We start from the raw sequence: 24580 nt of genomic DNA, 5'->3' as shown, positions 1-24580 counted from the left end.
TTGCACAGATTCAAAAATCAGTTTGTCATTGGTCAGCCCCCTTGCTGCGTGGGAAGCGATTGCTCGCAATTAGCTGTCGTACGTCCGACGGCGCCCTGTGGTTTGCACCAAATAGCAGAAAAACGGGCGTGTCATGATCTGTGATCCCATTTTTAATAGGGAACTCGGACGCTTATCAATCTATTCTTGTTTTTGTTTTTAAGACTTAAGGGGCCGTAGACTGAGTTAAGCCCATAAATAGACAATCTAAGGACCCACTTTGTGCCCCTTTAACTTCTTGCGACATCTGTTAGTTGACAAGAATTGAGAAGAAAAATGTGGATTTTGGATTGAGGAGCCTTTTTTTTTGCAGGGTTCGAGATTCACAGGCGACCTGCTGAAAGACGGCAAGATCAAATGGCGTGAGACCCAGGAGATTTACTCTTCCCCAAGTTCATGGGCAGTCCACTGCAAGAAACTGCTGAACCCGGATAAGAAGTCTGGCTGCGGCTGGTCCACGGTATAGCATACATTTTTGCTCTGCTCCATCGTCCCTCTAACTTACAAACTTGTCCCATACAAAAAACAAGCAGATAAAAGGTATTTGTTTCTGTAAAAAGTTAAACTCAGGAAATGGTACATACCGGGTTCCTCGGACAAAAGTTTACAGTGTTTTTGTTCGCTACAAAAATAAACTATGCATCGCCGAACACTCATGCTACCACCCAAATGTAGTGCTAGTGGTCTGAACCACCAAAGTTTCGGAGATTGTTATTTGAATCGCAGGGTTCTCCCCAGAGTGGGTGGCAGTGGTTCTGTCGCCCACCAGTCTGGCTGACTGCCCATGTCCATCCCATCTCTGTATTTTGTCTCTGCTGGACAAAACGGGGCTGATTTTGAAAATGCATGATGCCTCAAACTGGCGTGTTTGGCAGACTTGTACAGTACTGCGAAACTAAACCGCATAAGCCCTGCAAACAAAATCGCTTCTGTGCGGCAGAGGAAGTGCCGAGAACACCGAAAGTTACAGCTCTTCCTCCCCCCAGCACCCTGGAAATTGTCAGATATTCAGATCTAAAGAATTCCTTGTGCCGCTTAAAGTTATAAGTAGGGTTCAGTGTTTTTGGTACCTGCCGATAAACCCAGAATATTAACCCCCATCCAGATTTTTTTTAGATCTGGGAAAACCAAAAAGCCCAGAATTTGAGCTGCTCTTGAACATAAAAACCATAACTTCACGGGAAGAAATTCTTAATTTGCAGCTTTATTCTGTGTTTACCCGGGGCACAAGCTCCAGCATACTGTCCGGCAGGCTGCTTCTTTGGTGGGAACCACACCCCTTATCTTATCTTCTTTTATTATCGGTACCAGGTCGTTTTCCAAGTATTCGGGTATGCGCATGTTGCCTGGAGGTTGAGGGATGCCATGCTCATGTCCCAATATCTTCAACAGCAGCCTCAATAAACACCCAAATTTTGGTCCGCCACCAAAAGCTGACACCGAAAAACACAAAATTTGTGGGAAGAAATTAAATCCCGAAAAGACAGCCTTGAATACGAAGAAAAAATAAACCCTGAAAACGCGAAACCCTAATTTATAAGCCATTTTCAGAAATTTTCAATCGGTGCAATGGGACATATTCCCAGTAGGTGACTCCATTCATCTCCATGTATACAGGGGCTTCATTGGCTGCCATTTCCTCATTGAAAGTTTCGAAAAATCGCTGATAACTTTTCAGTAAGATAATGACAGGCTCTGAAATTTTGGTATCTGATCTGGACTGCTAGCGATACTTTTTGGCAGAGAGCGCTCTGTGAGGCATAGTTTATTTTGGTGAAAAACATGCTGAACCTTTTTCCCAGATACCCAGTGCATAAAGAAAGGAACAGAGGGTGATAAGATTTCCTCGCCTTGTCCCTCGTGTTCCTTGACATGATGTAGCTTTTACCAGCATGTTCTTCTGCCACAATTTTGAAGATGAAACTTTGTTTAGTTGTTCAAATAAAAGTCATGTTTTGCCCTCACGCATTTATTCTTGCTGAAGTGATCAGGGACCCTCAAAAGTATCTTGAGGATGTAACTGAACATTGAACTGTTTTGAGGACACTGAACATGTGTTTACGCTTCCTTTTGTTGTGGGATGATTCAAGGAGTTAGTGTAGTTTTACAGACATTTTTAGAACAAGTGTTTTCTCAAAAACAGTGAAACTGGTAGTTTAGGGTTTTTGTCATCTTTATTGCAATATTGATTAAAATCTTATTAATGCAGAAGTGATTGTTATGGAAAGGTTATTAGCAGCAGACAGTGGTTCATGTACTGTGAGACTGCTTTGTGGCCAGAACACCTTTCAATTTCCCATTTGCTTTGCAGTGTTACACTCGGTGTTCCTTTCTTTTCATCATAGATTGTGGACAATATGCTTAGTATTAGCACTCTGTGCTGTCACGGCCACTGCATTGCCACTGGTTGCTTAGTAGCCCAAAATTATTAGGGGCGAAGCTCCTTAGGGTCTAGCCTTGTCTGGCGTCCGTGCTCACATCGATTGCCATCCCATCTGTCTTCTTAAAAAATGAAAAAATGTGTGCACAGTCGACAGGATTCGAACCTGTGCGGGGAGACCCCAATGGATTTCTAGTCCATCGCCTTAACCACTCGGCCACGACTGCAGGACGAGTAGGGGGCTCTGAGATGTGGTAATAACTCAAGAGCTGGGGATGTCATGGATGAAACGTTGCACGTAGCCGCTCAACGTCTGTATAGGAGAGGGCGCTACGGTTAAATCCATATATAATCGCGTTAAACTTTGCATGCATTGGCTCAACGTTTATAGACGAGAGGGGCTGCGGTCAAATGCTCAAATGTGTATATAACCACGTTCCATACCACACATTCTCTTTCTGACATGGACCGTTGACTTAAGCGGTGGAGATGCGTTCCCACGACTTCTAGCGGATCCAAGCTGATCCGCTAGAAGAACCACTGGCTCTGCATTTCACCGACCATAAGGCAGTAAACCATAAACCTGGAACTCAGCACTACCTATGAGCAATAAAAAAAAATACAGCACCATCAGCACTACCTATGAACAATAAAATCAGTATCATCTGCACCACCAGAACTTCGCCCCAACCAACATCATTCACCACGTGGAGATGCGGTCATTTTTTTTTATTTGTTGAGTTGTAGCCGGGAACGCATTGAAGCAGCTCTCTAAGACATAGATAGCTTAGTCACTATTTGCAACTCCAGCCCGCCGATCGCCCTCTCACAGACAAACAAAAAACCAGAGGAGCGGGGACGGTGGCAGGGACAGCCTGCCCTGGTGCTGCTGTTCTGCATGTACGTGCATCATGCAGATTTTACAGAAAAAGCAAGTGCGTTAAAAGAGAAATTGTTGTGGTCCGTTTCGCAACAGCGGTGCACAAAGGGACTGGGGATATTTCATTCCATTGGGAGCTTTTCGTTGACGGTATACGCTGCGGATTTCGGGTCCTGCGGTCGTCAGCACAATCTGTGCTCAACATGACGGCAAAAAGCTCCCGCTAGTAGTGCAAAGCTCTCGCATACAATCTATGAAAAGTTTATCCTTTCGATAAAGTAAGAGAGATCTGCTCACGCAAAGGTGTATAGAGTGATAGGCATTGGGAATGGTTTCGCAGTTTATGCGCCGAAGGGCCGTGACAAGAAACATCACAGTTTGCTTCGAGCATTTCCAAAATACAGACTATGCGTGCTTGCTTTGAGTTAATTACAAAAACAAGTAAAAAAATGCCTGTAGCATTTTTAAGGGGGATATGGCCTCAGAATTCAGATGTTTCAGAAAAAACTTCTTTTTTTTTTTTTCAAAAATGAAATGTTAATGTTTATTAACTGCCCAAGAATGGTTTCAGAAACTGTCATTTATAAACATGCAGGATTTATCTCGCAATAAATTATTTTTCACATGTCGGCAGACCTACAGGTCAGCAGGGAGCAAGTTTTTTGTGTTCTTTATTTAGCACTGATTCATACTCCTTTAACATAGCCAAAACATCTCACCCTCATTGGAAGCGCCATTTACTCTAGATTTAGTCCGTAGAAGCTTTCCAAGATTAAAAGTAGCAATAGCCAGGAGAGCCCATACATCCAAGCAAGAAAAATACTGAAAATTTGGTATGATCAATCTTATTAGTCTAGACCCGAAACAGGGTTTACGATTAGTCTTGTCTGGTGATGTGATATTGTGTCATCTTCAGTAACACCCTTTCACGGTATCCTCCACGTCAGATTATATTCCTGCTCTGCTGCTCTTCCTTAGTATGATTTGCCTCTTAGTTCTTAACAGTGTATCTGTCAAGGAATGCCTGCTACAAAATTTATCTTGCCTACATATGACACAAACTGGTAGCTATTGCCAGGGGAACAACGAAGTCTCAAAGAGGAAAGTGCGAGCAATGCTCCAGGTGAATTTTGCCTACCTCGGACTCTTAGAAAAGAAAAAAACCTAAAGTCGAAATGCCCAGTGCTTTTTTTTTTCAGTTTCACTTTTTGGCAGGAAATGTATCATTTGACATTTTGAAAGTATAAAGATTTCATTCAGTGGTGTCCTGGACTGAAATTTCCCGAGGAACAAGTTAAGCGTCGTTCTCACATATGTGACCGAGTAAGACCGAGAGAGACCAGTTTGGTTTTTAAGCCTCTTGCGACGTCCTAGGACCGGATGCGCTGCTGCGGAGCTGGTCCTAAGACATCTCAAGAGGCTTAAAAACCGGTCTGGTCTCTCTCGGTCTTACTCGGTCGCAATAGTGTGAACGGGCCTTTAAGGTACTCATAATCTGAAAAAGCTAAATTCTTCATGACAAACACTGAATATTTTAAAACATAAAATTTTGTTAAAATCTTTTGCTCTTTTTGGTTGTTATTGTTTTTCTTTAGAATTGCATTTTCTACAATTAATTTTTACCTTAAAAGATTTACCTTTTACCTGTGCACCAATTTCAGGGCTTTGCTTAAATAATTGTGGAAGTTGATGCCTGACACTTCTGCAGTGAACTACAGAAAACAGATTTTGCCTGGATACCCTAGTTTTTATTTTAAAAAATGAAAAAGATCCGGGTTTTTGCCACCTCTCAACTCGCACATCGTCTTAAGGGTCACGTGCGCAGTGACGTCACTTGAGTAGGCGCGGGGTTCCGGAAAAGTTCTCTCTTTAAAGCCATCAGCGAGCAGCGAGAACTCATCCGCTCGCGACCGCGTGACCACGTGCTGGCAAGCGCCCCGCGAAATATACGGTGAATGGAGGAAAGTCTCATCCGGGTCCGGCCATACCCGTCCTTGCCCGTCCGGCGCTGTCCCCCTCCCCTTCCGGCTTCTGGCGGCTATTCGCGGTTTTGTGGACCTAGGATAAATGGCGCCACTAAAACTCCGTATAATAAAAGTTTTTTTCGATGATACCAGGGTTTTGACGCATTTATATATATATATGTTGGAATGACAAGATTTATAGAAAAGTTACCTTTTAATGAGCAGGTATTCGCACAACTTGGTATCTTTCTACAAGATTCCCCACTGACGTCACGCCGCTTGTTTCTCATGGCCGCCGCTTGTGGCTGCAGGTCGGGAAATATTCTAAGTTTTGCCTCGCTATTACACGGCGGAATCGCAACATTTCGATGAAAGGAGGTGTGTTTTCTGTCATTTGTGACACAGTGAACAATATCAAAAGCAGAAGATGCCAATTCTTTCAACGTTAAAATCGTTGCACAGCTCCTTTAACTTGCACTATGATTATTCTACTTCACATTAAACCAAACTGTTATACGCTTTATTTTTACAGCAAAGCTGTTATATGCTAGGGTCTGGGGAAAATGTGCCCTCACATGTCGACAGAAAACTCCTCATTGGTCGTGGCAAATAGAATAAATAAAAACAAAAAGAGGGGCATTATTAGATAATGAGGTCCTTGAGGTCGTCCTAGAAGTCGTCGGAGAGGTCATCCCCTAGGTGTTGCCCTCGAGGTCGTCCTAGAAATCGTCCTTGGGGTCATCCTAGATGTTGTCCTCGAAATTGTCCTAGAGGTCGTCTCAGGCGTCGACCTTGAGTCGTCCTGGACGTCGTCCTAGAAGTCATCCTTGAGGTCGTCCTCTAGGCGTCGTCCTAGAAGTTGTCCTTGAAGTTGTCCTTGAGGTTGTCCTAGACGTCGTCATTAAGGTCGTCCTAGAGATCGTCCTCTAGGCATCGTCCTAGTCATCGTGAAGATAACAGCTTTGCTGGTCCTCCATCTTCACGTGAAGTGGAAGGACTCTACAATTTCTTTTAGATACATTTCTTAATAAAGTAACTTTTTCTGGAACTTGTTAAGCATAGTATGTTGTAGAATTGGCCTAGAAGACTGAAACTTTAGATGCCATCAATCCTAAAGGGGTTCAATTCACCCTGAAAGTTTGAATCAATTTGAGGAAAAGGTTAAAAAGTTGACCCTCCCAGGCCATGTCCGTCCCCCCTTACGTGCACCTGTGTGGCGATCGTGAGGTGTGCTTAGAACAGGCAGTTTTGGTGAATAGAGCACTGCACAAGCCTGGGCCAGCCCGAAAGCCCAAGCCCAGCCCGGCTGGGGGGCTGAACTCGGGCCGGGTAGCACACATTTTTCGGGGCCGGCACGGTGCCTGGGGGGTGGTTATCATTTGAGCCCGTTCTCGTTTCGACCTTCTCACTTGGTCCTTCTCAAAACAACCATTCTCAAAAAGATCTCTCTTGGACCTGTCGCATTTGGCCCTTTTCTGTTTCGTCTTTCGCATTCCAACCCTCCTCATTCGGGCCCGTTTTCGTTTCGCCCTTTTCACCTGGCCCTTTTCAAAACAGCCATTCTCAAAAATATCTCGATTTGACCCGTCGCACTTGACTCTTTCTATACCCAAATCGTTTTTTAGGGTAATATTAATACATTGATATAATTTGTGTGTGTGGGGGGGGGGGGGGGGGGGGGCACGCGCGCGCCACACTACAGGCGTTTTTCCTTTGCTAAGGATTTTAGCAGTGCGTCGAGGTCTGTGTGAAAAGCTACTAGCTGACAATAAAACAGACCAACTATTTATCGCAGCCATATCATATTCCGAAATGTCGCGTTGTTTGAGGTCTCTCGACTTGGGACTATGCCGCCACTTCTGCAATGAAGTGGTTCTCAAAAGGGGGTCTACGAAGACATCCTAGGGGTCCGCGAAGCCCTGTCTCATCAGTCAGGCACGGCAATATTAGTCGTCTTTCTTCACGTTCAGAAGAAACGTTCCAAATTTAGGGAGGGTACTCTCGTGTGTATGTCAATGAGATAAGTCTACTTTACACTAGCAATTAGTTATATCCATTTATTAAATCATTATCATGATAACCGATTGGGCAAGAGATCGAACTTTAGGGTGCGCTCTGACCCGTTTGTTTTCCCCACGCTCGGTGTTTACTCAACACAAGGCCTGTGCACATGCCGACAGGCCTTATGGGCACGTCCATGTCACTTTCTACAATAGAGCGCGGGGCACAGTTTAATGTAAAAAATACTAACAATCGACGAATCAACGTTAAGTGCCGGATCTATCCGCAGAGAATGCGAGCTTGACCCACTTCGGTTTTTGTGCTGAGCTGGGACCGTGCATGCTGCATTGTTCATGCAGGTCGTATTGGAAACAAAAGAGCCCCTCCTCCCCCTCACCGGAAAACACGAAGTCCAGCCGAACGCTGACGCCGTGTTCGGTTATGTCGGCCGAGCGCTGAGTCATTGTATTTGTTGTCCCCATCCGTGTAGTTGTAAAGTTAACCGCTTGGGGCATCACGGTCTGTCCTCCTCCCCAATACCTTTCTGTTCCCCTCACCCCAAACGGGGTCCTCCATCATCTCCGCCTTTCTACAAGGCGTCCGCGAAACATCAATGGTTGAGAATCACTGCTATTATATATGCTATTTCTGTTCAAACAAAGTTTCCAAATTCAATGTTCATCGCTTTTTTTTCTCGTTTGCTTAGAGGAAGGGAAGCAGTTATCAATGTACGATCCTCAGTGCGTACCTCTACACATAACATATATGATATATCTGTTGGTATGTTGGGGGCCCGAGCAAGGTAAGGCTCATCAACAAAGCCGCGAAGGCATAACGACGTTAGAAGCATGCCGAACTAGTGCCACTCGGTCGTAGCACGAACGGGCGAAATGAGAATGGGTCCAGTTGCGAAAAACACGATTCGGATTTTACGAGAAGGTTCAAACGAGAAGGATCAAATGAGAATGGGTCGAAATGTGCAAGGTTCAAATGCGAATGGGACGTTTTGAGATACACCCGTGGGCCTGGGCAGTCGTGTGCCGCAAATTCGAAATTGTTGATAACAAAAAGTGTGTGCTCATTGATCTTTTTGGTTCAGTGAAAACAAGCAAGTGAAGTGCAAAATCATTACGGCACCTTTAAAAAAAAAAAAAAAAAAAAAAAGAAGTTAAGTGGATAAAAGAAAACATATGGACTCCACCAGCATAGTTGGAGAGTGCGTGCTTTATGCTTTCACAGTTTTTAGGATAAGGCCTTCAGTCTTTTTCAGGCTCATGCTTATAAGATGTCGGGCTTGTGCCGGGCCTGGGCTGTGTCTCTACTGGGCCGGGTCGGGCCAGGCCTAGAAATTAAATATAATGTCGTGCTCGGGCCGGGCCCAAGCAGTGTAGGTATCTACTGAGCCGGCCCGGGCCTAAAAACTCTGGCCCGTGCAGTGGTCTAGTCTCAATGATGCGAATAACATGGTGCACAGGTGGTAGTATACTCTATATTTGAATGTTTTTGGCAGAGCAATAAATAAAAACCCCAAACACGCCGATGGCTTTATTATGCAGTTCTTGCATGGTGATACCACAGGGTACCGTATGCATGGCAACACTCCTGGCACGCACATAAAGTCATGCTTTAAAGGTGTAGTGTGACCTTGGTCTCAATGCCTCACAGTATGGCAGCCAGCGGCTACGCTATGCTAAAACTGCCTATTAGTAACCATGGTGCAGGATGATCTGCTGTTGCGATGCACTAAAACTGTGACAGTATGCAGTGAGCTGTGTGCCTATGACACAGAGACATCAATATACTTTGAATGCTGCTCTACCGGAGCTTGACGGCCACCATGTGCGGCTCATGTTTTAGAGCACTGGTGGCCAGGCACAACACAGACACTTCTATATTTTCACCACCCACAAAAATATTTTGACACACAACGGTGTGACCGGGGCCCAAAACACACTCACCTTCCAGAAAGCGTCGCAAGTTCTGCTATGTTTCTGCAACTTCTGAGAAACTACATGCTGGTTATCCTAACGCACGTCAACATCTCCGTCACCTATAATTCTCTTCTGCCCGGACCGTTTTGCGTATGTAGTTAAACAAATTCATTTAAGCACACTGACCAGCGTCAGTGAACAGGCGCACGGAAAATCTATCCCCGTCTCTTCTGCCATCTTGGAACTACTGCCCCGCCATCTATAGGGCGTTGGAGTTGCAAACACTCGTGGACAACTTTCCTTTAGCTATGCAGTCAAATCTATGGGCCTACGAGCACTCGCGCCCCTTGAGCGTTGATCAAAACTGTTCACGCATGCACTTCTGAAATTCCACATAAAGTTGTCCTCGAGTATAATGTAGTTGTTGAAATATGTCTACTGCAGATTTCCACATGTAAATGCAAGCTCAAATTTAAGTTCAGTGCCCTCTCTTAAACTGCCTGGTCTACTATTTAGCAGTACTTTGGCTTGCAGAATACACAGTGATTTCACACAATAGCAGATGGTGAAATTGGTCTGTTGTAAGATTTTTCTTTTCCATGCCTCTTTTCGCAACAAAATACTTCGAGCTACTATATTTTCATGAGCGCAGTGTTTTTTGAATTCTGAAAACTGGGTTTTGCGAATATTTCACAGGCACAAAATTTCGGGATTTTGAATGATACGCTACATATTCATAACCATGGGGCAATATACCCGTAAGATAAATTTTAAGCAATACTTTTCACGCCGCCGAATTTGCAAAAATTTGATTCTTTTAACAACTGGGTCATTTCGAGTAACTCAGAAATGAAATCTTGGTCATAGCTTTTTACGTGTGTGTAGTGCTTCTTTCATTTGACTCCTTTGGATGTTATTGAATGTTGATCTCAATTTTTTGTACACAATTTTTTTTTATGCACAATGGTTTCCGGAATGTGAGATTTTCCACATTTGGCTAATTCACGCATTCAGTTTGATGCACAGTGATGGTGACACATTTACTTGCAAGAATAGTTTTGTAGATATCCATTGCACATTGTTGCAGTTTTGAAGCCAGCCAATCAGCGCCGTTGATCCGCTGCTATGGCTACGGAGCAGTGACATAGGGTTCCCCCAGAATCACATGCTCCGCAGGAAGCTGCAGTAAGGTGGCGGGAGTTCCTTCACACCTCGTTGCCTATGCTTGGGAAATCAAGTGTTTCGCAGCAAAGAATGCGAGATATGTGCAAAGAGAAGAAATAGCCTGCTTTATTAATATTGGGTAACGAACTTCATCAGCAAAGATTTGATTTACTCCAGGGGTCTCAGACACGCGGCCCACGTCTCGCTGGGACGCGGCCCGCAGGCAACCGGCTGCGAGTCCCGGTTCCCATGTTTCGAGTGCTAGGAATGGCATGCTCCATAGTCATCTCATGTCATTGACTCATTTTTGCTCGAAAAGTAGCTCTGCTCTTTTAACATATTCACATAGTTTATACTTATTTGTATTAATTTGCCCTTTATTTCGCTTTATTTGTTACTTCCCAGCTTTTTGTAACGTGCAACAATTCCGCTGCGAGGCTGCAAGCACGAGCTATCCATTGAAAGATTCATCTCGGTTGCATGAGCTCTCGATCAGCAGGATTAACTGCCAAAAATAAAGCTACGAGGTCAGGATTCTCGCCTTCAAAAATATATCACTTTTAAAAGACAAGTATTTCTTCGAGTCTTGTAATAAAAATCGTCAAAAAAGCAAAAACTGTCAAATTACAGATTTTTTTTTTTTTAGAGACACATTGGGTTTGGTTAATTCCCGAGTGAATTGAGCAACGGGAACACCAGTGTATACTTGTTCTCTTGTTCTATTAAAAATGCCAGCACGTTGGCGGGGCGGTGTCATTTTAATTCTGATGATCGCATCAGGTCAGGCCCACAGTAGTCATAAGAAGAAATCAAATCTAAAAATGTCACTGGCAGGTTCACAATCTCTTCCCCCCTCCCGCCCGTGTTACATTGGCCCTCGACCTTCCCGGTGTGAGATATCTGGCCCCCACGCCCAAATGGGTTTGAGACCACTGGTTTGCTCGGTTCATTAGGCCTAGGCCAAACCAGGGGAAGAATGTGAGCAGCAAAGCACAGGTGTATAATTTTGACGTGTTTTGGTGATTTCTGCACCTTTAAAAGTTCAGTTAGCCTCAATCATTGTGTTTACATGCAGCGCTTAAACTCATTGCCACGGTTAAGGAACCTGCTCTGCGCCTCCGACATGTTCGCACCATTTTGTCTGCTCATTGCTCGCACCATGTTTATTTCCTTTTCGTGGCTTTGACTTGGACACTGGATCGGCCGTCAATTAGGCTCTACCAGGAGCTTGCGCCACTGTGGAGATCCCGTCGGAGCGTTTGTAGAGTAGTCATTGACGGTATTCGCAGCGTCTGCATTCATCCTCAGAGTGATTGACAAAACTTGGTGAGGCTTCAGTAAAATATCGCTTCAAAAGCAAGAGCTAGGTGCATCCTTTTTTGGACATGCGCTTTTCTTCAATCTCGTTTAGAGGGTCCATTTCAAAAAATAGATACACGAAAAAAGTTCCATTGTGTGAATGAACCTTTGGGAATATTATCGCCAGGGATCTCCTGGTTACTGTGATTTTGATTTGTTCCCCTGTTCTTTGCATCACATTGTTTCTTTCTATTTTCTTTCAGATTCGATACAAGGGTAAAAAGCTGGACTGGTACAAGGCAACCTGGTTTCGGAAGCAAAGGATAAAGAAGGTGGGCAAGTTATTTTTAAGCAGCAACTGCTTCGTCTGCTGTCAAAATAATTTTCAATGTTATTTTCACGTCCCTGGTGTCACTTCCTTAAGATGGAAAGGTAGTTTCTAAATTATTTTGACATTTTCTGTCACAATGGTTATTTTGGTGGTGTTGAGGTGTTGCCGCATTATAGCCGTGTTGCCTCCTCGAGAGCCCAACAAGCTTTGCTCCTAACTCAACCCTGAAAATGTCTTCGGAGTGTTTGTGCTCGACTGTTGAATGATTCTCTTAAAACAGCCCCCGTGCATGAGAGTGACCATAGAGCAGGGTTGCCCAGTGGTTGGGAGCGCTTTCCCTTGGGACAGGCGATGTATTCTTGGCAGGTTTTCACGTAAATTTTGAAGATTAGATGCCACAACGATGGCGAGCTGGATATTGCTCCTTCTTGCTTGCACATAATAGGTAGTCTTAGAATAATGTACGCAATTTTAGCGCACATTAGCACATGGGTGCCAGAAGCATCAGAAGCAAAAGTTCTTTGCCTGTTGGAGGGTGTGGTTAAAAGATCCCCCTAATGTGCGGCGGTTGTTATGTAAGGCAGACCAGATGACGCCTTAATGACTGACTGTGAGAACATTTACTGGACAACACCTTAATGACCGACTCTGAGAACATCTTATTCCCTTCATGCCATGGTGGGGGCCCTCCTGCCTTTACACTGTATCGCCTGCCAGTGCTCACTAACTTTTATGACAACAATACTAGGGAAGTGTCAATATCGGCAAACCAGAGAGATATTGGAAGCTTATCATGTTCAAAAAATAGGCCAGTGATGTGCGAGTCACCGTTCGCTATCTTTGAGTGACGGCCTTCCTAGCCAACGTCTACGAATAAATTTGGCTGGACTGGAAATTAAAGAGAGTGCCCTTTTTCTTTTTTTTAATGCAAAAGCATTAATTGTTTTATAGAATGCAGCCGGCATTGTTCATAACCGCGAAAAACAGCTCCTGAACTCCCTCCCGAAACGGCGGTTAAAACGGCTGCGACGCATCATAGTTGCAAGGAACGCCACCCCACAGAGAAGCCCTCGTCCTGGCACTGCGGCCTGCGCACCAATAAAAGAAAGAGAGTGGCACGCTTGCGGCCGCCCCTCTCTTCCTTTTTTCGGGTCATGTGTCGGGTGTGGCCGGAAAAGGGGGGGGGGGGGGGGGGGGAAGAGCGGGGAGGTCCCGCTTTTTCTTCCTGTGCACAACTACAGTCGCCGACCGATTTTTTGAGTGCCGATAATTCGGACTTGTTCAATATTTTGGACCTAAAGGAGGAACTGTGATTTACCCAATAGAAATAGTGCATATTCACGACCAATGTTTCGAACAGCTTGAGGTTCGAAAGTTTGATTTTTCTTACACAATCGTTGCGAGTGATCAGCGTGAAACAACACCGAGAAGCGGCCATTTTGGATTCTAAATTGGCTGCACATGGATTGGCTTGGGTTGGCAGTGCTACTTAAATGCTGCTAAGTCCTACTGCTGGGTGACGCTGTACGGCTCTTTCTCCAGCTGCGCTTCATTATCATCATCATTGTTGCTTCCATTTTGCTTTGTTCATTCGCCATTGCAGTCATGGACTTGCGCCTCTCATCTCGATCTTGTCTCGGTGAATCGTGTTTTCGGACTGCGATGTGTCGCTAAGAAGCGCAGAAAGTACTCGACCATAACACTAGAAAAGAACGCAGCGATTCTCAAGTTATTAACAGAATGTTGCCGAGCGCAAATGGAGGCGTAACCTAAAACAAAGCGCACAGGCGTAACCTGAATCAAGGCACTATTTATGGCTCTTTTAAGCCCGCTTAGACGTAATAATGGCAAGTTTTGTAATCTGCTGATTTTTCGGACTGCTCTATTCTTCGGACGTTTTTTCATTCCCCGCAAAGTCCGAAAAATCGGTCGGCGACTGTATATCACGTGTTCTACGCTCTGCTTTCAGCCATGTCGTGCCTTCCGGCTGGCGACTGCAGAGGACAGCGGGGCGCACTGCTTGTAGGAATGCGCTGCGTGTATGAATGCTTTTGCATGCCCCCTGTAATTTCTTTTTTTTTTTATGCGTTTTTTTTTTTTTTTTTAATCTTTGTTGTTTCATTTTTTTCTTCCTCTGCTTTTTCAAGCTCAACTCACTCATGCCTCTTGTTTTTCTTCTTTTTTTATCACGTGTGTGTTTCATTTCTGATGCTTCGTCTTTCTCTCTCTTTTACAAGAGTCCATCAGTTTGGAATTAGTGCTCTATTCTACGTGTTCTCTTCCTCTCTGCTTCTGGACTGTTAATATGTCGTCCATGTGCCAACCATACTCCGTTCACCCCTAAGCTGAGACTGTGGTGGGAGCTACGTGGCCGCCGGTCTAATAGGCCTCCTGCCTTTCATCAGCTGACCCGGCTCTCTGTACGTGCTTATGGGTGGGAGCGTGATCACGTAGTAAAGGAGAGATCTATGACTGGTCCAACGAAGATGTAGTTTCCATGGCAATCTCAGCTTGGGGGTGAACGGAGTATAGTTCATATCTTCCTCATTACTAATGTTCAGAGTTCAAAGTGTGTACATTATTCTTGAATGTACAACTTTTGTCGTTCTTAAATGTATTTGTTACTTTATTGTCGAAATTTTTAGAAGCCTATTGTGTAATGCCCTATGGTAGGGCCTTTAAGGTATTAATAAATAAATAAATACATATAGCGCCCTTGGCACTTTTTAATATGGCATCAATCTTTTCTTTGTGTGATGCATAGTTTTTGCTGAAGCGTTTGACCGGCATTCAGTGAAGCACCGTGTCTTGTTTCATTTGAGGCTGTACGGTATCAGTCAATTGACCGATTTATTGATTTAAGCAAAAAAAAGTAGTCAGCTACACCTTATATTTGTGATTTTGCCATCTTTGCATATAGAATTGCTGAATGAAGTCAAGAAATATTGCATTTCTTTCCTTTTATACCAAACCTTGCACGTTTACTTGGTGTGCATGTCTTTAATGTAGTCGTCCCCCTCTCCCCTTCCCTGCTCAAGCACTAAATGGTGGCAGTTTTGGTGTATTCCTCCTGCCTGCTGCTTGCGTAAAGGCCCGTTCACACTTTTGCAACCGAGTATGACCGAAAAGGACGGGACCTGTTGAAACCTCTTAAAATTTCTTAGGACGAGAGAACACACTGGCACTCTGGCGCCATCTATGCGATGACCCTGGAATTGCATTTCACAAGAGCGGAGGTTTTGCGAGATTTCTGAGGTCAAATATGCGTAATACAGTTGAACCTCGATTTTACGAATTTCCCGATTTAATGAACAAATTCTGATTTTCTGCACAGCCTATGCTGCGCAGAAAACGTCTCCCTTCCTCGATTTTACGAAGTTCCCAATTTAACGAAATAATTAGCGGGTCCCGGTGACTTCGTTAAATCGAGGTTCAACTGTACCTATAAGAAAGGCTCGTTTATGACATTGACAAAAGTTTTTCGAGCCAAAAAAGAAAGGATAACGCACGAGAGAAATAGAAAATATGCCGGACCGCCTGCTACCAGATGGCGCCAGTGTGTCCTCCCGTTGTAAGGTTCCAAGGCATCCGGTTCTAAGAGGCCGTAAGTGTGTGAACAAACCTTTGGTGTCAGCTAATGGTGATTATACGTTGCAAGTTGAGGTGATAACAACCTGATCGCACATTGCTTCAACTGTGTTGTGATGTTTGTATACGCAAAATTACTAAATTAACTAATAGCATTGATTTGTGCCTTATGATTCATTTTAATATTACAGGATGACAGAGAAAACCATGTTGGGAGCAAAGCTCCACCAGGTGAAAAGACAAAATCTGGGTGAGCTTATTGTCATGGCTAGTTAATACAGTATTCCCACAGGAAGGTTGCTGGTTGCTAATAATTTCGCTCTTCATTTCAGGATTGTCATCAAGAAACCTCGTGAGTGCCAACAAAGCATATTGAAATCTTCGTCTTCAAGTAATGAAGCTTGCCACAAACTTTAACCTGAACTGACGCTTTAGAATAGACATAAATCTCAAGTAAAAAGTAAATCATGGTAATACTGGCAACTCCGTAGTTTTTGTCACACTTTTTTCTTGGTCAGGTAGGTTTGTCGCAAATTAAGAATGGTTAATGCATATAATACCGTAAAATCCTGAAAGGGTGCCCACCCAAAATGAAGAGATAAATGGTGAAAAACATGAGGTATGATATCTTTAAAGATGAGACAGCAAAACTTTATAAAAAAAATTAATGATAAACAAGTGACACTCGCTACAAACCACGTGACACGGGAACTGATACTGCAGACCACGGACATGGCGAATTCGTGTTTCACAATAGGATAGTCACGCGGGAATTCGCTACGGACTCCTGTGTCACGTGAAAGGATACCGCAAACTGTGGATGCAGCAAATTCGTGTTTGATGGTGCAATAAACACTCGGAAGCTGGCTAAGCTTGCATGCCACGGAAACCAATATCAGGTGTGCAGATCGCGGACAAAAACGCGGGAGCCCACTGCAAACCTGCTTGTCACATGTACTGGTACTGCAGGTCGCACGGTTGATGCGATTTCCATCAGACATTACGTGATGCGGCATATTCGCGTTTCACGTGATAAACTCGCGTGAATTCGCTTTTAACTCCCGAGTCACGGGAAAGGTGCAGGTGCAATTTTCACTTTCTAAATGGCCTTTTCTTTTTATTAATACATACTGCAGAATACCGTGCAATCAGCCCATTCCACACTAAGTGCCCATTCCCAAATTCGTAATATCTTAAAAAATATGCACAGTACATTGATATGTAAAATTGATGACTGGACAAGTGCCCATCCCCCATTTTTTCGCGATTATATCTAAATCTTGAGTGGGCGCTTGTCCGGCATTTTACGGTAGTTGACCACGTGAACCATCCTAAGCCGGCAAAGTTTTGGGATTTTCGTGTTGCGCATATTTAGCCAGAAAAATGGGGTGGGCGATCTCTTGGGGGACGGCGCCCTTACGGGATTTTACAACACATCTTTATAGCCCCTTCCCCTGGCAAATAGTGAGCGCTCGCCACTACGCTTGCCGAACAAATTCCTGTGCCAATTGCAGAATGCTAGCGATCTCTCCGTGTGCCGCTCGTAGACCTGGAGCCAGTGGAGCCCTCGCCAAGCGGCTTCAAACAATCCGTGGGAAAGTGGTTGAGTGTGTCGAGCAATCCACAGAAATTCTTTGCACTGCTGCTCCGGTAAAGTTTGATCCATAGTCACTCGCATCATTTCAGTTTCAGTATTTACATTTGCATTGTTGTCGCAGCCACGAAAGCGATTGTGCTAGCAGAACTTGATGATGGGGAGTTGTGAGAATATCAGAGGGATGTGGTGCTGTTGCAAGCCTAGTTACAAGCTGTTCGAAGGTCGGCGAAGTGATACGGCGCGGTGCTAAGGTGTTGACGTTTCCGCCAAATGGCTGTAGTTACGATCAAGATGTATCAAAGGTCACTCTTACTTTATGGCATGCTCATTATTTCGTGAGAAGGGTATGTCGATCGGTTGCCTTATAAGCCAAGGCAGTAAATATGAGCTGCGCCCGTCCAGCACGATGACTTTCGTGCTGTACACGGGGCTGGCGAAGCGTTGGAGGGCGTTGGTGGTGGAGAGAACAGCCGGAACAGCACCGTAACAGTGGTGGTGGGAGCCACGCAGCAGAGATTCCAGCAAGTAGAGCAGTCATGTCTGCTTCATCGTGTGCCCCTGAGATCCGTCGTTATCCGCTCCACCACCGAGACCGGATGCTCCAAGTTATAAATCCGCGAGTGCTCGCTATTTGCAAGGGGAAGGGGCTATTGGTGTGTTAGCTGGCATCTGCAGGCGCAGCAAAAAACTGTCTTGGGCAATGCCATATCTTATTTGCAGGTGCAGTTTTCACATTCCCAATGGCTTTGTTTTTTTTATTATTACATAGTTGACCGCATAAACCATCCTAAGCAACCCCTCTCTCTCTCCGCTTCTTCCAGCTGTCCTTAGCTGTTGGCACAGAAAAGCTTCTATGCAAGGTTTTCTAAATTACTATGCTATGATAAGCCTATGCCAAACTTGGCACAAAAATCCACACAGTGCATCAGTGAGGTGCACTCTTTGGCGATATCTAGGACTGTCAAAATCCCTTCAAGTTGCTTGTTAGCTCACATGTGGGAAACTAGTCATTCCGGAAGAACAGTCTTTTCTGTACTGCCACCTTTGACAGGTGTGTGCATTCTGAAGCCAAACAAAACTCCAACAGTTGTTTTTGTTTTCGTTTTCTGATGGTCTAGTTGCTTACCAAAACACTCCAGAGCAGACAGCGCCGAAGGAAACACTAATTTTGAATCATGGTGCTCTAGGAACGCGCAACATTGAATGGTAAGTGGGACTGTGCCATCTTTCACTGCCTTTTTTTTTTTTAACAAGATTGAGCATTCGTGGTTTTCTCTGCCTTTGATTTCAGCGATTTGAACACCCTAGTCATCTCCACTCCATTCAGTGTCCTGGACCGAATTCAGCCCTTCACACTCACAATCTCGACCAACTGCTTGCTGCTCATTGTAAGAACCCCTTTCTGCATGCTTTTGTCAATCGAGATTTGACAGTCTGAACGGATATTTGTTGCAGGTTAGGGGGTCCAGTAGCTTATTTAGGAAAGGAAAATTTTTGCTAAATGTCAACAGCTTTTTGAATGTTTGCGAGTTCCTGTTAGCTATTCGTTACGATTCACCACATTCGCTACCCAAAGTTTCAATGAAATGCCAAACTACCTGGGAACTATGTTGTGTTGAATTACTTTATTTGTTCGGAACATTGAATCACAGAAGAAAAAATTACAGGAAGATCCATTGGTGGATTGTTGAGGAGTGCGTTAGCACGACCCTTGGAAACGCCACACTTGTCCCACTTCGGGAAACACTAACACTTACCCCTTCACTTTTTTCTTTTGGCTTTCTCTTTTGCTTCCTCTATTTTTTGCTGCCTCTTTTTGGCCTCGTTACGGGGTCAGTGTTAGCATTCTCCAAAGGGGGACGTGTGGCGTTCCCCAAGGGCCATGCTAACGGATTCCCTAAGGATCCACCAATGGATCTTCCTGTAATTTTTTCACCCTTCTTCTGTACTCTCTGCCTATCAGAGTAAGCTGACGTCCTTGGATACGATCCTCCATATCACTTGTGCAAAGGACCACATCCATACCACTCGTGGAAGGAACTGCATTCATATCCCTCATGGAGTGAACTGCATCCATCGTTTTACTACACACACATACACATCACAGCTCACGCACTGCTACTACAGAAACCCAGAGCGAAGAACAACCAGCGACGGCAGAGTGGCAACTGTGCACGCGCGCATAGTAGCGTCGCAAGGGCGAGGTGGGGGCGGACCGCCTTGGGTGCAGCGCTCAGGGGGGTGCAGCTGGGCAGTGAAGGGGGGGGTGGGGCACGGCAGGCTACCTAATGACACCACTGCGCCCACATTCTGCCCTGCCGCGGCGCAACACCTCCTAGATAACGAGGATTACGTATACAGTCGGCTCAAAGTTGACTTGACTCGAAGCCGAGCACTGACACGGCACTCGTTTCCAATCTGTGTCCAGCGTTGTCCTCTGATGACACAATCTCATTCAGCACTAAGGCTTTGTTACCTGGGGGGTGTTGCGCGGCACCTCCTCTCTGGCCTCGCGCCACCTGTGTGCCTGACTTTGATGAAAACCAAAGGGCTCGTTTTGATGAAAACCCGGCGGTGTCTTTTAGTTTGTCAGCTACTGGGAGAGAGGGAGGAGGGGGGAAGATTGACGCATTCTGACGTCAGCGCTTCGAACCAATGAGAGTGTCGTATGCGTCACCCTCTTCCCCTCCTTCTCCCTTTCTCCCTGTAGCTGACAAACGAAAGACACCGCCAAGTTTTCGTCAAAACGTGCGTTCTAATGCGAACACATTAAAAGATACCTGCACCCTGCTCTGATGGAGCTTGGCAAGCAGGTGTCGATCAGTCGAGTTATGTATCTTCAGAAGGGGCCTAGAACTACCTCTTGCATACAGTAATGCTATCAATGTCCCCTTTCTATGAAATGTTCACTAGCAGGAATTAGTAGTGCACGAAGGATGTAATATTGGATTTTTTTCCTCTCGTTGCCAAGTCTTGGAGGGCCTCTTTTGCAAGTTGTTCTAGTCACGTATCATCTATTGCTACAGATCTACCCTTTGTGTAAAGGATGCACTCGACAAAAGGGTTACTGTACCTGGATAAACCTTTTTACGCTTGGCTTGTTCTGAGACTGTTTTCCACCCATATAATAATTTCGAGGACTAGCAGTTTGCCACAGCCATGATCTAAAGATTAGACAGTGGCTTTTCTTTTTGCACTACTTTGTGTTACTACTGAAACTCTTACAATTTATTATTCTGTTCTTTCTCCCTTTCATAAATTTTTATAAAGTGTAGCAAGTGATACTAGTGCTCCAGTTGGATTGAGAATGTTTGGCTAGGCAATCTAGTTCTGCTAGCCTGATCTGCGCCAGCTTTTTTAGTATTGGAGTTAAAGGGAAGCTGAAGAGCTTTTCGAAAAAAATGAGTTAATGGTTGATTCTGATGTGTTTGTGCCTGCTGAGTCCAAATATCACAACCGTTTGACCCAAAATAATCCCTAAACGCAAAAAAAAAAGCGAAGAAATCAGAAGCGATCGCCGCAGCGGCTCACCATTGGCTAGCCACCCGTGACGCGCCGCTGCGTCATAAAAGGACCATCTCGATTCTCGTTTGCTCCGTCGCTTGCGGAAGTAGCCGGGCGCCGGGTCTTCTACTCTTGTAAATCGGGTTCGGCTTCTGATTTTTCGAAATCTTCGGTGGATCCCAAAGAGGAATGTGTCCAGACGACCCTCGACGTGACAAAGTATGCGTTCCAGCCGTTGGCATAGTAGGAAAATGACCCCCCGCAGTAATAAACGCAGACACGAGGAACCGCTTGCGCGGACGCGACATGGCCGGCTTCATACCTTTAGAAACGCACTGACTGCTACTTATTGTAACCTAAAACGTTGACAATAAACGAAGTGCTATTGACGGGACGCCTCAAGCCGGATTAGCGTGACCCTCCCCAAAACGGTCGTCAGAGGACACGAATTCTGCACACATCGGCTTTCGTGCTTGCCAGCTGCTGGACGCGTGAGCGTGCAGGCTGCATTCTTCACCAAGGCGGAAGTGGTTTGAAGGGATAGTATAATCAGCTTCGGGCGACGGGGGAGCTTCCCCTGAGATGAGACGGGTGATAAGATAGGGTCGCCGTTCTGCCACCGCCATGTCCTTGCGCACTGTGCGAATAACTGCGCAAAAGGTCCATTTTTGTGATAGCAATACCCTCTGCTGCGTTTAGTTTGTTTGCCACAAACTATTACGCCATTATAGCTTTAGAAAAAGCTGAGATGTGTGCCCGGCCCCTTAATTTGGTGTCGAAATCGTGAAAGCTTCCTGGGCCTCTACATTCGCATACTTCTACCAAGATTCGTTGACAGCATCACACCACCACCAAGCATTACCATCGTCCGATCGCATTTCTACGGCACAAACAATTGCTGCATGACACAAACTTTATACGGAAAACACTGCGTAACTTGTAAAAAAATAACTCAATCCAGAACAGAAGGTCACATGCTTTGTATTTCCACAAAGCTCTCCTGAAGAGAATATGAACCTTTGGAAGGAAAATTTAACAAAATTTATGTTTACGTTTAAAAAATATGTGACCCCAAATAATGTCAGCAACTGTAAAAAAAGTTTATGCTAAAACAAGTTGCACCGTGAGATTCGCATTATGAATCGCATGACCACTTATTAGAGCAAGCCCTCCTCTCCCAAGTGACTGGGTAGCCGAGTAGGTTAAAAGCAAAAGAAAATAATCTTGGGCTACCCAAGATTGTTTTCTTTTGTTGCCCAGCTTTCCCAGACCGGAATCGGTCCGGAAAATATGGTCACTTCAATAATATAAAAAACCAACACTAAAGCACTAATATAAGGCAGTTAACACAAGAGAGCCAGTAGAAACCCGCTATTTGGCTAAATGATCGCGGCTTTTCTAGCACACTGCACAATTCTAATAACGTAATAGCTTTTTTCTAGAACAGTCGACCTGCAATTCCTACCTAGTTACGTTTCCTCTTTGCTTGTGACTTTTAATGCGCTTAATTGCCTTCTTACCTTCAAAGATGGTCGGCAGAACGTCGGGTTCAGGCGAGCCTTCTTCAGACCCAAACCCATACGTACATAGTTTTCATATGCGCCGTCCGAAAGACGTTTCGAACAAAAAACGGCGTACTTGATCAATCCCACCCACCCCTTTAAAATCTCGGTGACGAAGTGGAAAAGACGGTAAGCTGGAAGAACAACTGCGACGAGCGCTGTTCGTGAAAGCTGACGGCTACACATGAGTACAGCATCGTGCAACAGCACGAGTCATTTGGTTCGGTGCCACGAGAGTTCTGCAAACACGTGAACAAACGAGAGAACAATCAACACATCAGGCGATTGAGTCAATAGCATGACCGGTCAACGGATAAAAGCAAGCGCTACGCAGTGACAGAACGACGACGGCTCGAAAAGACACTAGAGCGCAATGTAGATGGTTGAGCGTGTTGGTTATTAATTTACGATAAGGAAAGAGGAACATTTAAGACAAACAGGCAAGAGCAGCCTACGAGGAAAGCGCGGCCAGCGGCGGCGGGGTCCCCCAGCCGGTCAATTTGTGACGCCGGCTGACGGGCTTCCTCCTCTCTCCCCTTTCCCTCTGCTTCGGAGAGGTGTGGCTTTGGCGCTACCTTGAAGGCGCTTTTCCGGTTAATCCGCACAGAAAATGACCAAACAAACACAATATTCGTTATGGCTGAGGTCTCATTAACTAGGCTCAGGTGTTTTTTTCTCATATTTAAAACCGCTTCGGCTTCCCTTTAAGAGGAGATGCACGTCGAAAAACGGCAACTTTTTCGAAAAAAAGTTATTTTTCGTTTTTTAGTGTTCTATTATCTTTGAACCTTCCTCTTTTGCGTATAAAAAATCAAGACCGAATATCATCATGAAATTAGTCAGATATGAGTTGGAAGCCCTTCTCGTGATGGAAAACAGCTCAAATTCGAGCCATTTTCGAGAGCGTGATTCTATGGATCGCGGCGTCACCCGCTATCGCGTTTGTTTTGGTGCATAGGCCAAGCCGTTTACTCCGAAACTGTCGTCGATAGTTTTATATTCTGGTTGCAAATAATAAGAAATAAATGTTCTTTCCCGCTGCAAACGCGCGTCGCCACTGGCATTTTAAATCACGTGATGCGATTGTTGCCCTGCCATTGGCCCAGAGAAGCGTGCTGCGCGGTGAAGCTTGCTTCAGGTTTTAGCGTCGCAGTGCTCCTGAAACCAGAACCAACGACTTGTTTGATCATTTGCTTCCTTCGCGATGGACGTTGACCGAAAACGGGACTTTTGAGCTCGGAAGTTTCGGATGACACACAAGTTCAAAGGAAGTCGCCAAAAGGGCAAGCAGAAAGCTTTAAAGAAGAAAAGTTCACCCGCGGCAGCAAACCCTAACCTCGGTTGGGTGGACGCTTCCAAGTATGATCGCTTGAGTTTCATCGGCAGCGCTGACGAGTTTGTTAGTGCATCGGAAAAGAAGATCAGGATGCTTGAAAACGGAGAGAGAGCTGGAGATGGGGGGGGGGGGGGGGGGGAGAGTGCGAGTAGCGTGATCTGTGAGATCGGCGGCGCGATGAAAGCTCTTGTCGGTGGCGCGGCATGCTCGACTTGCATAAAGTGCGAACTCGCCGTTCAGGATTCGGCTGCTACGCGAAAGGGACTGGCATCTTTTCTGGAGCTGTGCTATGTAGTGGGAGAATTCTAGTTTGGTGGTCCAGACTCTGACATTTAGAACTATATAACCACCAAGTTTTGTGTGGTTTGAGTGAGAATTTAGGTATGTCACATAAAACTAAACTTTCATTTGCGTTTTTTTCAAATTGGTATTTTTGCCTGTTTTCGGAGATTGTGCACACAATTTTCACCATTTGGTTACTGTACCGCAGTGGCGTAGTCAGGATTTTTTTTTGGGAGGGGTTTGATGGCGTCCTCTTCCCCCCCCAATGACGCAGGGTGAGCTCGGCGGTACGGACGATTAGAGAGGCGCTGTTAAAGGGCCCCTGAAAAGAAAAAAAAAAAGTTTTTTAAACAGTCTAGTTGGGACACGCGTGTCAAGAAATAAAATTTACGGGGAAAAAAAATTTAGGAGCCATATTTACGGCGAGAGATTTATTTTGAATTCTGCGCGCAAAGTCCATGACGTCCCGAAATGGTCATTCGCTCTTTCGACCTCAACGAGATGGTCTTTCGCTTTTTCCACCTCAAGGTGAAGGTGAAGCCGATTCACTTCTCCTCCACGCTCCCGAAATGCCGAGAGAGAAAACAAGTGGAAAGCAGGTGACTACCGACTAAATCGCGCATTGCGCCGACTATATTGCTCTAAACAAATTTAATTTTTTTGACACGCGTGTCCCAACCAAGCTGTTAAAAAAAATATATATATATATATATATATATATT

General features: G+C 45.0%; 1 protein-coding gene across 1 annotated transcript in view; it reads left to right on the top strand.

Annotated features, from left to right (window-relative positions):
- LOC115310292 (MPN domain-containing protein) overlaps window positions 1–24580 on the top strand; it is a 73850-nt gene that overhangs the window by 15482 nt on the left and 33788 nt on the right. Inside the window, exons 3-8 of the mRNA XM_040208056.3 lie at window positions 353–499; window positions 11922–11990; window positions 15769–15827; window positions 15910–15929; window positions 18293–18380; window positions 18466–18562. Of these exons, the coding sequence (XP_040063990.1) occupies window positions 353–499; window positions 11922–11990; window positions 15769–15827; window positions 15910–15929; window positions 18293–18380; window positions 18466–18562 (480 nt within the window). The remainder of the gene's footprint in view (window positions 1–352; window positions 500–11921; window positions 11991–15768; window positions 15828–15909; window positions 15930–18292; window positions 18381–18465; window positions 18563–24580) is intronic.

Source organism: Ixodes scapularis, unplaced genomic scaffold, assembly GCF_016920785.2.
Source record: "Ixodes scapularis isolate PalLabHiFi unplaced genomic scaffold, ASM1692078v2 PGA_scaffold9__187_contigs__length_104089568, whole genome shotgun sequence".
NCBI lineage: Eukaryota > Metazoa > Arthropoda > Arachnida > Ixodida > Ixodidae > Ixodes > Ixodes scapularis.
The sequence above is the reverse complement of the archived record's forward strand: the minus strand, read 5'-3'. Positions and strand labels throughout refer to the sequence as shown.